The 18,537-nt window shown below is 42.9% G+C and overlaps 1 protein-coding gene across 1 annotated transcript in view; it reads left to right on the forward strand.

The window, feature by feature from the left end:
* Positions 1 to 18,106, forward strand: part of LOC140438605 (uncharacterized) — a 42,553-nt gene extending 24,447 nt beyond the window's left edge. Inside the window, exon 11 of the mRNA XM_072528266.1 lies at positions 18,086 to 18,106. Coding sequence (XP_072384367.1) covers positions 18,086 to 18,106 — 21 coding nt within the window. The remainder of the gene's footprint in view (positions 1 to 18,085) is intronic.
* The last annotated feature ends 431 nt before the right edge of the window (positions 18,107 to 18,537 follow it).

The following is an 18,537-nucleotide window of genomic DNA, read 5'->3' on the forward strand; positions in this document are numbered from 1 at the left end:
GTAGTCGAAGTGTAAGGTTGTGTTGTCTCAGGGGTTGTACTGGAAATTGTAGTCGAAGTTGAAGGTTGTGTTGTCTCAGGGGTTATACTGGAAATTGTTGTCGAAGTGGAAGGTTGTGTTGTCTCAGTAGTTGTACTGGAAATTGTAGTCGAAGTGAGAGGTTGTGTTGTCTCAGTGGTTGTACTGGAAATTGTAGTCGAAGTGGAAGGTTGTGTTGTCTCAGGAGTTGTACTGGAAATTGTAGTCGAAGTGGAAGGTTGTGTTGTCTCAGTAGTTGTACTGGAAATTGTAGTAGAAGTGAGAGGTTGTGTTGTCTCAGAGGTTGTACTGGAAATTGTAGTCGAAGTGGAAGGTTGTGTTGTCTCAGTAGTTGTACTGGAAATTGTAGTCGAAGTGGAAGGTTGTGTTGTCTCAGGAGTTGTACTGGAAATTGTAGTCGAAGTGGAAGGTTGTGTTGTCTCAGTAGTTGTACTGGAAATTGTAGTAGAAGTGAGAGGTTGTGTTGTCTCAGTAGTTGTACTGGAAATTGTTGTCGAGTTGGAAGGTTGTGTTGTCACAGGAGTTGTACTGGAAAGTGTAGTCGAAGTGGAAGGTTGTGTTGTCACAGGAGTTGTACTGGAAATTGTAGTCGAAGTGGAATGTTGTGTTGTCTCAGGAGTTGTACTGGAAAATGGTGTCGAAGTGGAAGGTTGTGTTGTCTCAGTAGTTGTACTGGAAATTGTAGTCGAAGTGGAAGGTTGTGTTGTCACAGGAGTTGTACTGGAAATTGTAGTCGAAGTGGAAGGTTGTGTTGTCTCAGTAGTTGTACTGGAAATTGTAGTCGAAGTGGAAGTTTGTGTGGTCACAGGAGTTGAACTGGAAATTGTAGTCGAAGTGGAAGGTTGTGTTGTCTCAGCGGTTGTACTGGAAATTGTAGTCGAAGTGGAAGGTTGTGTTGTCTCAGGGGTTGTACTGGAAATTGTTGTCGAAGTGGAAGGTTGTGTTGTCTCAGTAGTTGTACTGGAAATTGTAGTCGAAGTGAGAGGTTGTGTTGTCTCAGTGGTTGTACTGGAAATTGTAGTCGAAGTGGAAGGTTGTGTTGTCTCAGGAGTTGTACTGGAAATTGTAGTCGAAGTGGAAGGTTGTGTTGTCTCAGGAGTTGTACTGGAAATTGTAGTCGAAGTGGAAGGTTGTGTTGTCTCAGGGGTTGTACTGGAAATTGTTGTCGAAGTGGAAGGTTGTGTTGTCTCAGTAGTTGTACTGGAAATCGTAGTCGAAGTGAGAGGTTGTGTTGTCTCAGTGGTTGTACTGGAAATTGTAGTCGAAGTGGAAGGTTGTGTTGTCACAGGAGTTGTACTGGAAATTGTAGTCGAAGTGGAAGGTTGTGTTGTCACAGGAGTTGTACTGGAAATTGTAGTCGAAGTGGAAGGTTTTGTTGTCTGAGGAGTTGTACTGGAAATTGTAGTCGAAGTGGAAGGTTGTGTTGTCTCAGTAGTTGTACTGGAAATTGTAGTCGAAGTGGAAGGTTGTGTTGTCACAGGAGTTGTACTGGAAATTGTAGTCGAAGTGGAAGGTTTTGTTTTCTCAGTAGTTGTACTGGAAATTGTAGTCGAAGTGGAAGGTTGTGTTGTCACAGGAGTTGTACTGGAAATTGTAGTCGAAGTGGAAGGTTGTATTGTCTCAGTAGTTGTACTGGAAATTGTAGTCGAAGTGAGAGGTTGTGTTGTCTCAGTGGTTGTACTGGAAATTGTAGTCGAAGTGGAAGGTTGTGTTGTCACAGGAGTTGTACTGGAAATTGTAGTCGAAGTGGAAGGTTTTGTTTTCTCAGTAGTTGTACTTAAAATTGTAGTCGAGTTGGAAGGTTGTGTTGTCACAGGAGTTGTACTGGAAATTGTAGTCGAAGTGGAAGGTTGTATTGTCTCAGTAGTTGTACTGGAAATTGTAGTCGAAGTGAGAGGTTGTGTTGTCTCAGTGGTTGTACTGGAAATTGTAGTCGAAGTGGCAGGTTGTGCTGTCTCTGTAGTTGTACTGGAAATTGTAGTCGAAGTGGAAGGTTGTGTTGTCACAGGAGTTGTACTGGAAATTGTAGTCGAAGTGGAAGGTTGTGTTGTCTCAGTAGTTGTACTGGAAATTGTAGTCGAAGTGGAAGGTTGTGTTGTCACAGGAGTAGTACTGGAAATTGTAGTCGAAGTGGAAGGTTGTGTTTTCTCAGTAGTTGTACTGGAAATTGTAGTCGAAGTGGAAGGTTGTGTTGTCTCAGTAGTTGTACTGGAAATTGTAGTCGAAGTGGAAGGTTGTGTTGTCTCAGTAGTTGTACTGGAAATTGTAGTCGAAGTGGAAGGTTGTGTTGTCACAGGAGTTGTACTGGAAATTGTAGTCGAAGTGGAAGGTTGTGTTGTCTCAGGAGTTGTACTGGAAATTGTAGTCGAAGTGGAAGGTTGTGTTGTCTCAGTAGTTGTACTGGAAATTGCAGTCGAAGTGGAAGGTTGTGTTGTCACAGGAGTTGTACTGGAAATTGTAGTCGAGGTGGAAGGTTGTGTTGTCTCAGGGGTTGTACTGGAAATTGTAGTCGAAGTGGAAGGTTGTGTTGTCTTAGGGGTTGTACTGGAAATTGTAGTCGAAGTGGAAGGTTGTGTTGTCTCAGGAGTTGTACTGGAAATTGTAGTCGAAGTGGAAGGTTGTGTTGTCTCAGTAGTTGTACTGAAAATTGTAGTCGAAGTGAGAGGTTGTGTTGTCTCAGTGGTAGTACTGGAAATTGTAGTCGAAGTGGAAGGTTGTGTTGTCTCAGGAGTTGTACTGGAAATTGTAGTCGAAGTGAGAGGTTGTGTTGTCTCAGTGGTTGTACTGGAAATTGTAGTCGAAGTGGAAGGTTGTGTTGTCTCAGGGGTTGTACTGGAAATTGTAGTCGAAGTGGAAGGTTGTGTTGTCTTAGGGGTTGTACTGGAAATTGTTGTCGAAGTGGAAGGCTGTGTTGTCTCAGTAGTTGTACTGGAAATTGTAGTCGAAGTGGAAGGTTGTGTTGTCACAGGAGTTGTACTGGAAATTGTAGTCGAAGTGGAAGGTTGTGTTGTCTCAATAGTTGTACTGGAAATTGTAGTCGAAGTGGAAGGTTGTGTTGTCACAGGAGTTGTACTGGAAATTGTAGTCGAAGGGGAAGTTTGTGTTGTCTCAGGAGTTGTACTGAAAATTGTAGTCGAAGTGGAAGGTTGTGTTGTCTCAGGGGTTGTACTGGAAATTGTAGTCGAAGTGGAAGGTTGTGTTGTCACAGGAGTTGTACTGGAAATTGTAGTCGAAGTGGAAGGTTGTGTTGTCTCAGTAGTTGTACTGGAAATTGTAGTCGAAGTGGAAGGTTGTGTTGTCACAGGAGTAGTACTGGAAATTGTAGTCGAAGTGGAAGGTTGTGTTTTCTCAGTAGTTGTACTGGAAATTGTAGTCGAAGTGGAAGGTTGTGTTGTCTCAATAGTTGTACTGGAAATTGTAGTCGAAGTGGAAGGTTGTGTTGTCTCAGTAGTTGTACTGGAAATTGTAGTCGAAGTGGAAGGTTGTGTTGTCTCAGGAGTTGTACTGGAAATTGTAGTCGAAGTGAGAGGTTGTGTTGTCTCAGTGGTTGTACTGGAAATTGTAGTCGAAGTGGAAGGTTGTGTTGTCTCAGGGGTTGTACTGGAAATTGTAGTCGAAGTGGAAGGTTGTGTTGTCTTAGGGGTTGTACTGGAAATTGTAGTCGAAGTGGAAGGTTGTGTTGTCTCAGGAGTTGTACTGGAAATTGTAGTCGAAGTGGAAGGTTGTGTTGTCTCAGTAGTTGTACTGAAAATTGTAGTCGAAGTGAGAGGTTGTGTTGTCTCAGTGGTAGTACTGGAAATTGTAGTCGAAGTGGAAGGTTGTGTTGTCTCAGGAGTTGTACTGGAAATTGTAGTCGAAGTGAGAGGTTGTGTTGTCTCAGTGGTTGTACTGGAAATTGTAGTCGAAGTGGAAGGTTGTGTTGTCTCAGGGGTTGTACTGGAAATTGTAGTCGAAGTGGAAGGTTGTGTTGTCTTAGGGGTTGTACTGGAAATTGGTGTCGAAGTGGAAGGCTGTGTTGTCTCAGTAGTTGTACTAGAAATTGTAGTCGAAGTGGAAGGTTGTGTTGTCACAGGAGTTGTACTGGAAATTGTAGTCGAAGTGGAAGGTTGTGTTGTCTCAGTAGTTGTACTGGAAATTGTAGTCGAAGTGGAAGTTTGTGTTGTCTCAGGGGTTGTACTGGAAATTGTTGTCGAAGTGGAAGGTTGTGTTGTCTCAGTAGTTGTACTGGAAATTGTAGTCGAAGTGGAATGTTGTGTTGTCTCAGGAGTTGTACTGGAAAATGGTGTCGAAGTGGAAGGTTGTGTTGTCTCAGTAGTTGTACTGGAAATTGTAGTCGAAGTGGATGGTTGTGTTGTCACAGGAGTTGTACTGGAAATTGTAGTCGAAGTGGAAGCTTGTGTTGTCTCAGGAGTTGTACTGGAAATTGTAGTCGATGTGGAAGGTTGTGTTGTGATAGGAGTTGTACTGGAAATTGTAGTCGAAGTGGAAGGTTGTGTTGTCTCAGGGGTTGTACTGGAAATTGTAGTCGAAGTGGAAGGTTGTGTTGTCTTAGGGGTTGTACTGGAAATTGTTGTCGAAGTGGAAGGTTGTGTTGTCTCAGTAGTTGTACTGGAAATTGTAGTCGAAGTGGAAGGTTGTGTTGTCTCAGGAGTTGTACTGGAAATTGTAGTCGAAGTGGAAGGTTGTGTTGTCTCAGTAGTTGTACTGGAAATTGTAGTCGAAGTGAGAGGTTGTGTTGTCTCAGTGGTTGTACTGGAAATTGTAGTCGAAGTGGAAGGTTGTGTTGTCTCAGGGGTTGTACTGGAAATTGTAGTCGAAGTGAGAGGTTGTGTTGTCTCAGTGGTTGTACTGGAAATTGTAGTCGAAGTGGAAGGTTGTGTTGTCTCAGGGGTTGTACTGGAAATTGTAGTCGAAGTAAAAGGTTGTGCTGTCTTAGGGGTTGTACTGGAAATTGTTGTCGAAGTGGAAGGTTGTGTTGTCTCAGTAGTTGTACTGGAAATTGTAGTCGAAGTGGAAGGTTGTGTTGTCACAGGGATTGTACTGGAAATTGTAGTCGAAGTGGAAGGTTGTGTTGTCTCAGTAGTTGTACTGGAAATTTTAGTCGAAGTGGAAGGTTGTGTTGTCACAGGAGTTGTACTGGAAATTGTAGTCGAAGTGGAAGTTTGTGTTGTCTCAGGAGTTGTACTGGAAATTGTAGTCGAAGTGAGAGGTTGTGTTGTCTCAGTAGTTGTACTGGAAATTGTAGTCGAAGTGGAAGGTTGTGTTGTCACAGGAGTTGTACTGGAAATTGTAGTCGAAGTGGAATGTTGTGTTGTCTCAGGAGTTGTACTGGAAAATGGTGTCGAAGTGGAAGGTTGTGTTGTCTCAGGAGTTGTACTGGAAATTGTAGTCGAAGTGAGAGGTTGTGTTGTCTCAGTAGTTGTACTGGAAATTGTAGTCGAAGTGGAAGGTTGTGTTGTCACAGGAGTTGTACTGAAAATTGTAGTCGAAGTGGAATGTTGTGTTGTCTCAGGAGTTGTACTGGAAAATGGTGTCGAAGTGGAAGGTTGTGTTGTCTCAGTAGTTGTACTGGAAATTGTAGTCGAAGTGGATGGTTGTGTTGTCTCAGTAGTTGTACTGGAAATTGTAGTCGAAGTGGAAGGTTGTGTTGTCACAGGAGTTGTACTGGAAATTGTAGTCGAAGTGGAAGGTTGTGTTGTCTCAGGAGTTGTACTGGAAATTGTAGTCGAAGTGGAAGGTTGTGTTGTCTCAGTAGTTGTACTGGAAATTGTAGTCGAAGTGGAAGGTTGTGTTGTCACAGGAGTTGTACTGGAAATTGTAGTCGAAGTGGAATGTTGTGTTGTCTCAGGAGTTGTACTGGAAAATGGTGTCGAAGTGGAAGGTTGTGTTGTCTCAGTAGTTGTACTGGAAATTGTAGTCGAAGTGGAAGGTTGTGTTGTCTCAGTAGTTGTACTGGAAATTGTAGTCGAAGTGGAAGGTTGTGTTGTCACAGGAGTTGTACTGGAAATTGTAGTAGAAGTGGAAGGTTGTGTTGTCTCAGGGGTTGTACTGGAAATTGTTGTCGAAGTGGAAGGTTGTGTTGTCTCAGTAGTTGTACTGGAAATTGTAGTCGAAGTGAGAGGTTGTGTTGTCTCTGTGGTGGTACTGGAAATTGTAGTCGAAGTGGAAGGTTGTGTTGTCTCAGGAGTTGTACTGGAAATTGTAGTCGAAGTGGAAGGTTGTGTTGTCTCAGTAGTTGTACTGGAAATTGTAGTCGAAGTGAGGGGTTGTGTTGTCTCAGTGGTTGTACTGGAAATTGTAGTCGAAGTGGAAGGTTTTGTTGTCTCAGGGGTTGTACTGGAAATTGTAGTCGAAGTGAGAGGTTGTGTTGTCTCAGTGGTTGTACTGGAAATTGTAGTCGAAGTGGAAGGTTGTGTTGTCTCAGGGGTTGTACTGGAAATTGTAGACGAAGTAAAAGGTTGTGCTGTCTTAGGGGTTGTACTGGAAATTGTTGTCGAAGTGGAAGGTTGTGTTGTCTCAGTAGTTGTACTGGAAATTGTAGTCGAAGTGGAAGGTTGTGTTGTCACAGGAGTTGTACTGGAAATTGTAGTCGAAGTGGAAGGTTGTGTTGTCTCAGGAGTTGTACTGGAAATTGTAGTCGAAGTGGAAGGTTGTGTTGTCTCAGTAGTTGTACTGGAAATTGTAGTCGAAGTGGAAGGTTGTGTTGTCACAGGAGTTATACTGGAAATTGTAGTAGACGTGGAAGGTTGTGTTGTCTCAGGGGTTGTACTGGAAATTGTTGTCGAAGTGGAAGGTTGTGTTGTCTCAGTAGTTGTACTGGAAATTGTAGTCGAAGTGAGAGGTTGTGTTGTCTCAGTGGTTGTACTTGAAATTGTAGTCGAAGTGGAATGTTGTGTTGTCTCAGGAGTTGTACTGGAAAATGGTGTCGAAGTGGAAGGTTGTGTTGTCTCAGTAGTTGTACTGGAAATTGTAGTCGAAGTGGATGGTTGTGTTGTCTCAGTAGTTGTACTGGAAATTGTAGTCGAAGTGGAAGGTTGTGTTGTCACAGGAGTTGTACTGGAAATTGTAGTCGAAGTGGAAGGTTGTGTTGTCTCAGGAGTTGTACTGGAAATTGTAGTCGAAGTGGAAGGTTGTGTTGTCTCAGTAGTTGTACTGGAAATTGTAGTCGAAGTGGAAGGTTGTGTTGTCACAGGAGTTGTACTGGAAATTGTAGTCGAAGTGGAATGTTGTGTTGTCTCAGTAGTTGTACTGGAAAATGGTGTCGAAGTGGAAGGTTGTGTTGTCTCAGTAGTTGTACTGGAAATTGTAGTCGAGGTGGAAGGTTGTGTTGTCACAGGAGTTGTACTGGAAATTGTAGTAGAAGTGGAAGGTTGTGTTGTCACAGGAGTTGTACTGGAAATTGTAGTCGAAGTGGAATGTTGTGTTGTCTCAGTAGTTGTACTGGAAAATGGTGTCGAAGTGGAAGGTTGTGTTGTCTCAGTAGTTGTACTGGAAATTGTAGTCGAGGTGGAAGGTTGTGTTGTCACAGGAGTTGTACTGGAAATTGTAGTCGAAGTGGAAGGTTGTGTTGTCACAGGAGTTGTACTGGAAATTGTAGTCGAAGTGGAATGTTGTGTTGTCTCAGTAGTTGTACTGGAAAATGGTGTCGAAGTGGAAGGTTGTGTTGTCTCAGTAGTTGTACTGGAAATTGTAGTCGAGGTGGAAGGTTGTGTTGTCACAGGAGTTGTACTGGAAATTGTAGTAGAAGTGGAAGGTTGTGTTGTCTCAGGGGTTGTACTGGAAATTGTTGTCGAAGTGGAAGGTTGTGTTGTCTCAGTAGTTGTACTGGAAATTGAAGTCGAAGTGAGAGGTTGTGTTGTCTCAGTGGTTGTACTGGAAATTGTAGTCGAAGTGGAAGGTTGTGTTGTCTCAGGAGTTGTACTGGAAATTGTAGTCGAAGTTGAAGGTTGTGTTGTCTCAGTAGTTGTACTGGAAATTGTAGTCGAAGTGAGAGGTTGTGTTGTCTCAGTGGTTGTACTGGAAATTGTAGTCAAAGTGGAAGGTTGTGTTGTCTCAGGGGTTGTACTGGAAATTGTAGTCGAAGTGAGAGGTTGTGTTGTCTCAGTGGTTGTACTGGAAATTGTAGTCGAAGTGGAAGGTTGTGTTGTCTCAGGGGTTGTACTGGAAATTGTAGTCGAAGTAAAAGGTCGTGCTGTCTTAGGGGTTGTACTGGAAATTGTTGTCGAAGTGGAAGGTTGTGTTGTCTCAGTAGTTGTACTGGAAATTGTAGTCGAAGTGGAAGGTTGTGTTGTCACAGGAGTTGTACTGGAAATTGTAGTCGAAGTGGAAGGTTGTGTTGTCTCAGTAGTTGTACTGGAAATTGTAGTCGAAGTGGAAGGTTGTGTTGTCACAGAAGTTGTACTGGAAATTGTAGTCGAAGTGGAAGTTTGTGTTGTCTCAGGAGTTGTACTGGAAATTGTAGTCGAAGTGAGAGGTTGTGTTGTCTCACTAGTTGTACTGGAAATTGTAGTCGAAGTGGAAGGTTGTGTTGTCACAGGAGTTGTACTGGAAATTGTAGTCGAAGTGGAATGTTGTGTTGTCTCAGGAGTTGTACTGGAAAATGGTGTCAAAGTGGAAGGTTGTGTTGTCTCACGAGTTGTACTGGAAATTGTAGTCGAAGTGAGAGGTTGTGTTGTCTCAGTAGTTGTACTGGAAATTGTAGTCGAAGTGGAAGGTTGTGTTGTCACAGGAGTTGTACTGGAAATTGTAGTCGAAGTGGAATGTTGTGTTGTCTCAGGAGTTGTACTGGAAAATGGTGTCGAAGTGGAAGGTTGTGTTGTCTCAGTAGTTGTACTGGAAATTGTAGTCGAAGTGGATGGTTGTGTTGTCTCAGTAGTTGTACTGGAAATTGTAGTCGAAGTGGAAGGTTGTGTTGTCACAGGAGTTGTACTGGAAATTGTAGTCGAAGTGAAAGGTTGTGTTGTCTCAGTAGTTGTACTGGTAATTGTAGTCGAAGTGGAAAGTTGTGTTGTCACAGGAGTTGTACTGGAAATTGTAGTCAAAGTGGAAGTTTGTGTTGTCTCAGGAGTTGTACTGGAAATTGTAGTCGAAGTGAGAGGTTGTGTTGTCTCAGTAGTTGTACTGGAAATTGTAGTCGAAGTGGAAGGTTGTGTTGTCTCAGGAGTTGTACTGGAAAATGGTGTCGAAGTGGAAGGTTGTGTTGTCTCAGTAGTTGTACTGGAAATTGTAGTCGAAGTGGATGGTTGTGTTGTCTCAGTAGTTGTACTGGAAATTGTAGTCGAAGTGGAAGGTTGTGTTGTCTCAGGAGTTGTACTGGAAATTGTAGTCGAAGTGGAAGGTTGTGTTGTCTCAGTAGTTGTACTGGAAATTGTAGTCGAAGTGGAAGGTTGTGTTGTCACAGGAGTTGTACTGGAAATTGTAGTAGAAGTGGAAGGTTGTGTTGTCTCAGGGGTTGTACTGGAAATTGTTGTCGAAGTGGAAGGTTGTGTTGTCTCAGTAGTTGTACTGGAAATTGTAGTCGAAGTGGAAGGTTGTGTTGTCACAGGAGTTGTACTGGAAATTGTAGTAGAAGTGGAAGGTTGTGTTGTCTCAGGGGTTGTACTGGAAATTGTTGTCGAAGTGGATGGTTGTGTTGTCTCAGTAGTTGTACTGGAAATTGTAGTCGAAGTGGAAGTTTGTGTTGTCTCAGGAGTTGTACTGGAAATTGTAGTCGAAGTGAGAGGTTGTGTTGTCTCAGTAGTTGTACTGGAAATTGTAGTCGAAGTGGAAGGTTGTGTTGTCACAGGAGTTGTACTGGAAATTGTAGTCGAAGTGGAATGTTGTGTTGTCTCAGGAGTTGTACTGGAAAATGGTGTCGAAGTGGAAGGTTGTGTTGTCTCAGTAGTTGTACTGGAAATTGTAGTCGAAGTGGATGGTTGTGTTGTCTCAGTAGTTGTACTGGAAATTGTAGTCGAAGTGGAAGGTTGTGTTGTCACAGGAGTTGTACTGGAAATTGTAGTCGAAGTGGAAGGTTGTGTTGTCTCAGGAGTTGTACTGGAAATTGTAGTCGAAGTGAGAGGTTGTTTTGTCTCAGTAGTTGTACTGGAAATTGTAGTCGAAGTGGAAGGTTGTGTTGTCTCAGGAGTTGTACTGGAAATTGTAGTCGAAGTGGAAGGTTGTGTTGTCTCAGTAGTTGTACTGGAAATTGTAGTCGAAGTGGAAGGTTGTGTTGTCACAGGAGTTGTACTGGAAATTGTAGTCGAAGTGGAAAGTTGTGTTGTGGTCACAGGAGTAGTACTGGAAATTGTAGTCGAAGTGGAAGGTTGTGTTGTCTCAGTAGTTGTACTGGAAATTGTAGTCGAAGTGGGAGGTTGTGTTGTCTCAGTAGTTGTACTGGAAATTGTAGTCGAAGTGGAAGGTTGTGTTGTCTCAGTAGTTGTACTGGAAATTGTAGTCGAAGTGGAAGGTTGTGTTGTCACAGGAGTTGTACTGGAAATTGTAGTCGAAGTGGAAGGTTGTGTTGTCTCAGGAGTTGTACTGGAAATTGTAGTCGAAGTGGAAGGTTGTGTTGTCTCAGTAGTTGTACTGGAAATTGCAGTCGAAGTGGAAGGTTGTGTTGTCACAGGAGTTGTACTGAAAATTGTAGTCGAAGTGGAAGGTTGTGTTGTCTCAGGTGTTGTACTGGAAATTGTAGTCGAAGTGAAATGTTGTGTTGTCTCAGGAGTTGTACTGGAAAATGGTGTCGAAGTGGAAGGTTGTGTTGTCTCAGTAGTTGTACTGGAAATTGTAGTCGAAGTGAGAGGTTGTGTTGTCTCAGTGGTTGTACTGGAAATTGTAGTCGAAGTGTAAGGTTGTGTTGTCTCAGGAGTTGTACTGGAAATTGTAGTCGAAGTGGAAGGTTGTGTTGTCTCAGTAGTTGTACTGGAAATTGTAGTCGAAGTGAGAGGTTGTGTTGTCTCAGTGGTTGTACTGGAAATTGTAGTCGAAGTGGAAGGTTGTGTTGTCTCAGGGGTTGTACTGGAAATTGTAGTCGAAGTGAGAGGTTGTGTTGTCTCAGTGGTTGTACTGGAAATTGTAGTCGAAGTGGAAGGTTGTGTTGTCTCAGGGGTTGCACTGGAAATTGTAGTCGAAGTGGAAGGTTGTGCTGTCTTAGGGGTTGTACTGGAAATTGTTGTCGAAGTGGAAGGTTGCGTTGTCTCAGTAGTTGTACTGGAAATTGTAGTCGAAGTGGAAGGTTGTGTTGTCACAGGAGTTGTACTGGAAATTGTAGTCGAAGTGAAAGGTTGTGTTGTCTCAGTAGTTGTACTGGTAATTGTAGTCGAAGTGGAAAGTTGTGTTGTCACAGGAGTTGTACTGGAAATTGTAGTCAAAGTGGAAGTTTGTGTTGTCTCAGGAGTTGTACTGGAAATTGTAGTCGAAGTGAGAGGTTGTGTTGTCTCAGTAGTTGTACTGGAAATTGTAGTTGAAATGGAAGGTTGTGTTGTCACAGGAGTTGTACTGGAAATTGTAGTCGAAGTGGAATGTTGTGTTGTCTCAGAAGTTGTACTGGAAAATGGTGTCGAAGTGGAAGGTTGTGTTGTCTCAGTAGTTGTACTGGAAATTGTAGTCAAAGTGGATGGTTGTGTTGTCACAGGAGTTGTACTGGAAATTGTAGTCGAAGTGGAAGGTTGTGTTGTCTCAGTAGTTGTACTAGAAATTGTAGTCATAGTGGAAGGTTGTGTTGTCACAGGAGTTGTACTGGAAATTGTAGTCGAAGTGGAAGGTTGTGTTGTCTCAGGAGTTGTACTGGAAATTGTAGTAGAAGTGGAAGGTTGTGTTGTCTCAGGGGTTGTACTGGAAATTGTTGTCGAAGTGGAAGGTTGTGTTGTCTCAGTAGTTGTACTGGAAATTGTAGTCGAAGTGGAAGGTTGTGTTGTCACAGGAGTTGTACTGGAAATTGTAGTCGAAGTGGAAGGTTGTGTTGTCTCAGGTGTTGTACTGGAAATTGTAGTCGAAGTGGAATGTTGTGTTGTCTCAGGAGTTGTACTGGAAAATGGTGTCGAAGTGGAAGGTTGTGTTGTCTCAGTAGTTGTACTGGAAATTGTAGTCGAAGTGAGAGGTTGTGTTGTCTCAGTGGTTGTACTGGAAATTGTAGTCGAAGTGTAAGGTTGTGTTGTCTCAGGAGTTGTACTGGAAATTGTAGTCGAAGTGGAAGGTTGTGTTGTCTCAGTAGTTGTACTGGAAATTGTAGTCGAAGTGAGAGGTTGTGTTGTCTCAGTGGTTGTACTGGAAATTGTAGTCGAAGTGGAAGGTTGTGTTGTCTCAGGGGTTGTACTGGAAATTGTAGTCGAAGTGAGAGGTTGTGTTGTCTCAGTGGTTGTACTGGAAATTGTAGTCGAAGTGGAAGGTTGTGTTGTCTCAGGGGTTGCACTGGAAATTGTAGTCGAAGTGGAAGGTTGTGCTGTCTTAGGGGTTGTACTGGAAATTGTTGTCGAAGTGGAAGGTTGCGTTGTCTCAGTAGTTGTACTGGAAATTGTAGTCGAAGTGGAAGGTTGTGTTGTCACAGGAGTTGTACTGGAAATTGTAGTCGAAGTGGAAGGTTGTGTTGTCTCAGTAGTTGTACTGGAAATTGTAGTCGTAGTGGAAGGTTGTGTTGTCACAGGAGTTGTACTGGAAATTGTAGTCGAAGTGGAAGGTTGTGTTGTCTCAGGAGTTGTACTGGAAATTGTAGTAGAAGTGGAAGGTTGTGTTGTCTCAGGGGTTGTACTGGAAATTGTTGTCGAAGTGGAAGGTTGTCTTGTCTCAGTAGTTGTACTGGAAATTGTAGTCGAAGTGGAAGGTTGTGTTGTCACAGGAGTTGTACTGGAAATTGTAGTCGAAGTGGAAGGTTGTGTTGTCTCAGGTGTTGTACTGGAAATTGTAGTCGAAGTGGAATGTTGTGTTGTCTCAGGAGTTGTACTGGAAAATGGTGTCGAAGTGGAAGGTTGTGTTGTCTCAGTAGTTGTACTGGAAATTGTAGTCGAAGTGAGAGGTTGTGTTGTCTCAGTGGTTGTACTGGAAATTGTAGTCGAAGTGTAAGGTTGTGTTGTCTCAGGAGTTGTACTGGAAATTGTAGTCGAAGTGGAAGGTTGTGTTGTCTCAGTAGTTGTACTGGAAATTGTAGTCGAAGTGAGAGGTTGTGTTGTCTCAGTGGTTGTACTGGAAATTGTAGTCGAAGTGGAAGGTTGTGTTGTCTCAGGGGTTGTACTGGAAATTGTAGTCGAAGTGAGAGGTTGTGTTGTCTCAGTGGTTGTACTGGAAATTGTAGTCGAAGTGGAAGGTTGTGTTGTCTCAGGGGTTGTACTGGAAATTGTAGTCGAAGTGAGAGGTTGTGTTGTCTCAGTGGTTGTACTGGAAATTGTAGTCGAAGTGGAAGGTTGTGTTGTCTCAGTAGTTGTACTGGAAATTGTAGTCGTAGTGGAAGGTTGTGTTGTCACAGGAGTTGTACTGGAAATTGTAGTCGAAGTGGAAGGTTGTGTTGTCTCAGGAGTTGTACTGGAAATTGTAGTAGAAGTGGAAGGTTGTGTTGTCTCAGGGGATGTACTGGAAATTGTTGTCGAAGTGGAAGGTTGTGTTGTCTCAGTAGTTGTACTGGAAATTGTAGTCGAAGTGGAAGGTTGTGTTGTCACAGGAGTTGTACTGGAAATTGTAGTCGAAGTGGAAGGTTGTGTTGTCTCAGGTGTTGTACTGGAAATTGTAGTCGAAGTGGAATGTTGTGTTGTCTCAGGAGTTGTACTGGAAAATGGTGTCGAAGTGGAAGGTTGTGTTGTCTTAGTAGTTGTACTGGAAAGTGTAGTCGAAGTGAGAGGTTGTGTTGTCTCAGTGGTTGTACTGGAAATTGTAGTCGAAGTGTAAGGTTGTGTTGTCTCAGGAGTTGTACTGGAAATTGTAGTCGAAGTGGAAGGTTGTGTTGTCTCAGTAGTTGTACTGGAAATTGTAGTCGAAGTGAGAGGTTGTGTTGTCTCAGTGGTTGTACTGGAAATTGTAGTCGAAGTGGAAGGTGGTGTTGTCTCAGGGGTTGTACTGGAAATTGTAGTCGAAGTGAGAGGTTGTGTTGTCTCAGTGGTTGTACTGGAAATTGTAGTCGAAGTGGAAGGTTGTGTTGTCTCAGGGGTTGCACTGGAAACTGTAGTCGAAGTGGAAGGTTGTGCTGTCTTAGGGGTTGTACTGGAAATTGTTGTCGAAGTGGAAGGTTGCGTTGTCTCAGTAGTTGTACTGGAAATTGTAGTCGAAGTGGAAGGTTGTGTTGTCACAGGAGTTGTACTGGAAATTGTAGTCGAAGTGAAAGGTTGTGTTGTCTCAGTAGTTGTACTGGTAATTGTAGTCGAAGTGGAAAGTTGTGTTGTCACAGGAGTTGTACTGGAAATTGTAGTCAAAGTGGAAGTTTGTGTTGTCTCAGGAGTTGTACTGGAAATTGTAGTCGAAGTGAGAGGTTGTGTTGTCTCAGTAGTTGTACTGGAAATTGTAGTTGAAGTGGAAGGTTGTGTTGTCACAGGAGTTGTACTGGAAATTGTAGTCGAAGTGGAATGTTGTGTTGTCTCAGAAGTTGTACTGGAAATTGTAGTCGAAGTGGATGGTTGTGTTGTCACAGGAGTTGTACTGGAAATTGTAGTCGAAGTGGAAGGTTGTGTTGTCTCAGTAGTTGTACTGGAAATTGTAGTCGTAGTGGAAGGTTGTGTTGTCACAGGAGTTGTACTGGAAATTGTAGTCGAAGTGGAAGGTTGTGTTGTCTCAGGAGTTGTACTGGAAATTGTAGTAGAAGTGGAAGGTTGTGTTGTCTCAGGGGTTGTACTGGAAATTGTTGTCGAAGTGGAAGGTTGTGTTGTCTCAGTAGTTGTACTGGAAATTGTAGTCGAAGTGGAAGGTTGTGTTGTCTCAGGTGTTGTACTGGAAATTGTAGTCGAAGTGGAATGTTGTGTTGTCTCAGGAGTTGTACTGGAAAATGGTGTCGAAGTGGAAGGTTGTGTTGTCTCAGTAGTTGTACTGGAAATTGTAGTCGAAGTGAGAGGTTGTGTTGTCTCAGTGGTTGTACTGGAAATTGTAGTCGAAATGTAAGGTTGTGTTGTCTCAGGAGTTGTACTGGAAATTGTAGTCGAAGTGGAAGATTGTGTTGTCTCAGTAGTTGTACTGGAAATTGTAGTCGAAGTGAGAGGTTGTGTTGTCTCAGTGGTTGTACTGGAAATTGTAGTCGAAGTGGAAGGTTGTGTTGTCTCAGGGGTTGTACTGGAAATTGTAGTCGAAGTGAGAGGTTGTGTTGTCTCAGTGGTTGTACTGGAAATTGTAGTCGAAGTGGAAGGTTGTGTTGTCTCAGTAGTTGTACTGGAAATTGTAGTCGTAGTGGAAGGTTGTGTTGTCACAGGAGTTGTACTGGAAATTGTAGTCGAAGTGGAAGGTTGTGTTGTCTCAGGAGTTGTACTGGAAATTGTAGTAGAAGTGGAAGGTTGTGTTGTCTCAGGGGATGTACTGGAAATTGTTGTCGAAGTGGAAGGTTGTGTTGTCTCAGTAGTTGTACTGGAAATTGTAGTCGAAGTGGAAGGTTGTGTTGTCACAGGAGTTGTACTGGAAATTGTAGTCGAAGTGGAAGGTTGTGTTGTCTCAGGTGTTGTACTGGAAATTGTAGTCGAAGTGGAATGTTGTGTTGTCTCAGGAGTTGTACTGGAAAATGGTGTCGAAGTGGAAGGTTGTGTTGTCTTAGTAGTTGTACTGGAAATTGTAGTCGAAGTGAGAGGTTGTGTTGTCTCAGTGGTTGTACTGGAAATTGTAGTCGAAGTGTAAGGTTGTGTTGTCTCAGGAGTTGTACTGGAAATTGTAGTCGAAGTGGAAGGTTGTGTTGTCTCAGTAGTTGTACTGGAAATTGTAGTCGAAGTGAGAGGTTGTGTTGTCTCAGTGGTTGTACTGGAAATTGTAGTCGAAGTGGAAGGTGGTGTTGTCTCAGGGGTTGTACTGGAAATTGTAGTCGAAGTGAGAGGTTGTGTTGTCTCAGTGGTTGTACTGGAAATTGTAGTCGAAGTGGAAGGTTGTGTTGTCTCAGGGGTTGCACTGGAAATTGTAGTCGAAGTGGAAGGTTGTGCTGTCTTAGGGGTTGTACTGGAAATTGTTGTCGAAGTGGAAGGTTGCGTTGTCTCAGTAGTTGTACTGGAAATTGTAGTCGAAGTGGAAGGTTGTGTTGTCACAGGAGTTGTACTGGAAATTGTAGTCGAAGTGAAAGGTTGTGTTGTCTCAGTAGTTGTACTGGTAATTGTAGTCGAAGTGGAAAGTTGTGTTGTCACAGGAGTTGTACTGGAAATTGTAGTCAAAGTGGAAGTTTGTGTTGTCTCAGGAGTTGTACTGGAAATTGTAGTCGAAGTGAGAGGTTGTGTTGTCTCAGTAGTTGTACTGGAAATTGTAGTTGAAGTGGAAGGTTGTGTTGTCACAGGAGTTGTACTGGAAATTGTAGTCGAAGTGGAATGTTGTGTTGTCTCAGAAGTTGTACTGGAAATTGTAGTCGAAGTGGATGGTTGTGTTGTCACAGGAGTTGTACTGGAAATTGTAGTCGAAGTGGAAGGTTGTGTTGTCTCAGTAGTTGTACTGGAAATTGTAGTCGTAGTGGAAGGTTGTGTTGTCACAGGAGTTGTACTGGAAATTGTAGTCGAAGTGGAAGGTTGTGTTGTCTCAGGAGTTGTACTGGAAATTGTAGTAGAAGTGGAAGGTTGTGTTGTCTCAGGGGTTGTACTGGAAATTGTTGTCGAAGTGGAAGGTTGTGTTGTCTCAGTAGTTGTACTGGAAATTGTAGTCGAAGTGGAAGGTTGTGTTGTCACAGGAGTTGTACTGGAAATTGTAGTAGAAGTGGAAGGTTGTGTTGACTCAGGGGTTGTACTGGAAATTGTTGTCAAAGTGGAAGGTTGTGTTGTCTCAGTAGTTGTACTGGAAATTGTAGTCGAAGTGGAAGGTTGTGTTGTCACAGGAGTTGTACTGGAAATTGTAGTAGAAGTGGAAGGTTGTGTTGTCTCAGGGGTTGTACTGGAAATTGTTGTCGAAGTGGATGGTTGTGTTGTCTCAGTAGTTGTACTGGAAATTGTAGTCGAAGTGGAAGTTTGTGTTGTCTCAGGAGTTGTACTGGAAATTGTAGTCGAAGTGAGAGGTTGTGTTGTCTCAGTAGTTGTACTGGAAATTGTAGTCGAAGTGGAAGGTTGTGTTGTCACAGGAGTTGTACTGGAAATTGTAGTCGAAGTGGAATGTTGTGTTGTCTCAGGAGTTGTACTGGAAAATGGCGTCGAAGTGGAAGTTTGTGTTGTCTCAGTAGTTGTACTGGAAATTGTAGTCGAAGTGGATGGTTGTGTTGTCTCAGTAGTTGTACTGGAAATTGTAGTCGAAGTGGAAGGTTGTGTTGTCACAGGAGTTGTACTGGAAATTGTAGTCGAAGTGGAAGGTTGTGTTGTCTCAGGAGTTGTACTGGAAATTGTAGTCGAAGTGAGAGGTTGTTTTGTCTCAGTAGTTGTACTGGAAATTGTAGTCGAAGTGGAAGGTTGTGTTGTCTCTGGAGTTGTACTGGAAATTGTAGTCGAAGTGGAAGGTTGTGTTGTCTCAGTAGTTGTACTGGAAATTGTAGTCGAAGTGGAAGGTTGTGTTGTCACAAGAGTTGTACTGGAAATTGTAGTCGAAGTGGAAAGTTGTGTTGTCGTCACAGGAGTAGTACTGGAAATTGTAGTCGAAGTGGAAGGTTGTGTTGTCTCAGTAGTTGTACTGGAAATTGTAGTCGAAGTGGGAGGTTGTGTTGTCTCAGTAGTTGTACTGGAAATTGTAGTCGAAGTGGAAGGTTGTGTTGTCTCAGTAGTTGTACTGGAAATTGTAGTCGAAGTGGAAGGTTGTGTTGTCACAGGAGTTGTACTGGAAATTGTAGTCGAAGTGGAAGGTTGTGTTGTCTCAGGAGTTGTACTGGAAATTGTAGTCGAAGTGGAAGGTTGTGTTGTCTCAGTAGTTGTACTGGAAATTGCAGTCGAAGTGGAAGGTTGTGTTGTCACAGGAGTTGTACTGGAAATTGTAGTCGAAGTGGAAGGTTGTGTTGTTTCAGGTGTTGTACTGGAAATTGTAGTCAAAGTGGAATGTTGTGTTGTCTCAGGAGTTGTACTGGAAAATGGTGTCGAAGTGGAAGGTTGTGTTGTCTCAGTAGTTGTACTGGAAATTGTAGTCGAAGTGTAAGGTTGTGTTGTCTCAGGAGTTGTACTGGAAATTGTAGTAGAAGTGGAAGGTTGTGTTGTCTTAGTAGTTGTACTGGAAATTGTAGTCGACGTGAGAGGTTGTGTTGTCTCAGTGGTTGTACTGGAAATTGTAGTCGAAGTGGAAGGTTGTGTTGTCTCAGGGGTTGTACTGGAAATTGTAGTCGAAGTGAGAGGTTGTGTTGTCTCAGTGGTTGTACTGGAAATTGTAGTCGAAGTGGAAGGTTGTGTTGTCTCAGGGGTTGCACTGGAAATTGTAGTCGAAGTGGAAGGTTGTGCTGTCTTAGGGGTTGTACTGGAAATTGTT

Source organism: Diabrotica undecimpunctata, chromosome 4 (assembly GCF_040954645.1).
Source record: "Diabrotica undecimpunctata isolate CICGRU chromosome 4, icDiaUnde3, whole genome shotgun sequence".
NCBI lineage: Eukaryota > Metazoa > Arthropoda > Insecta > Coleoptera > Chrysomelidae > Diabrotica > Diabrotica undecimpunctata.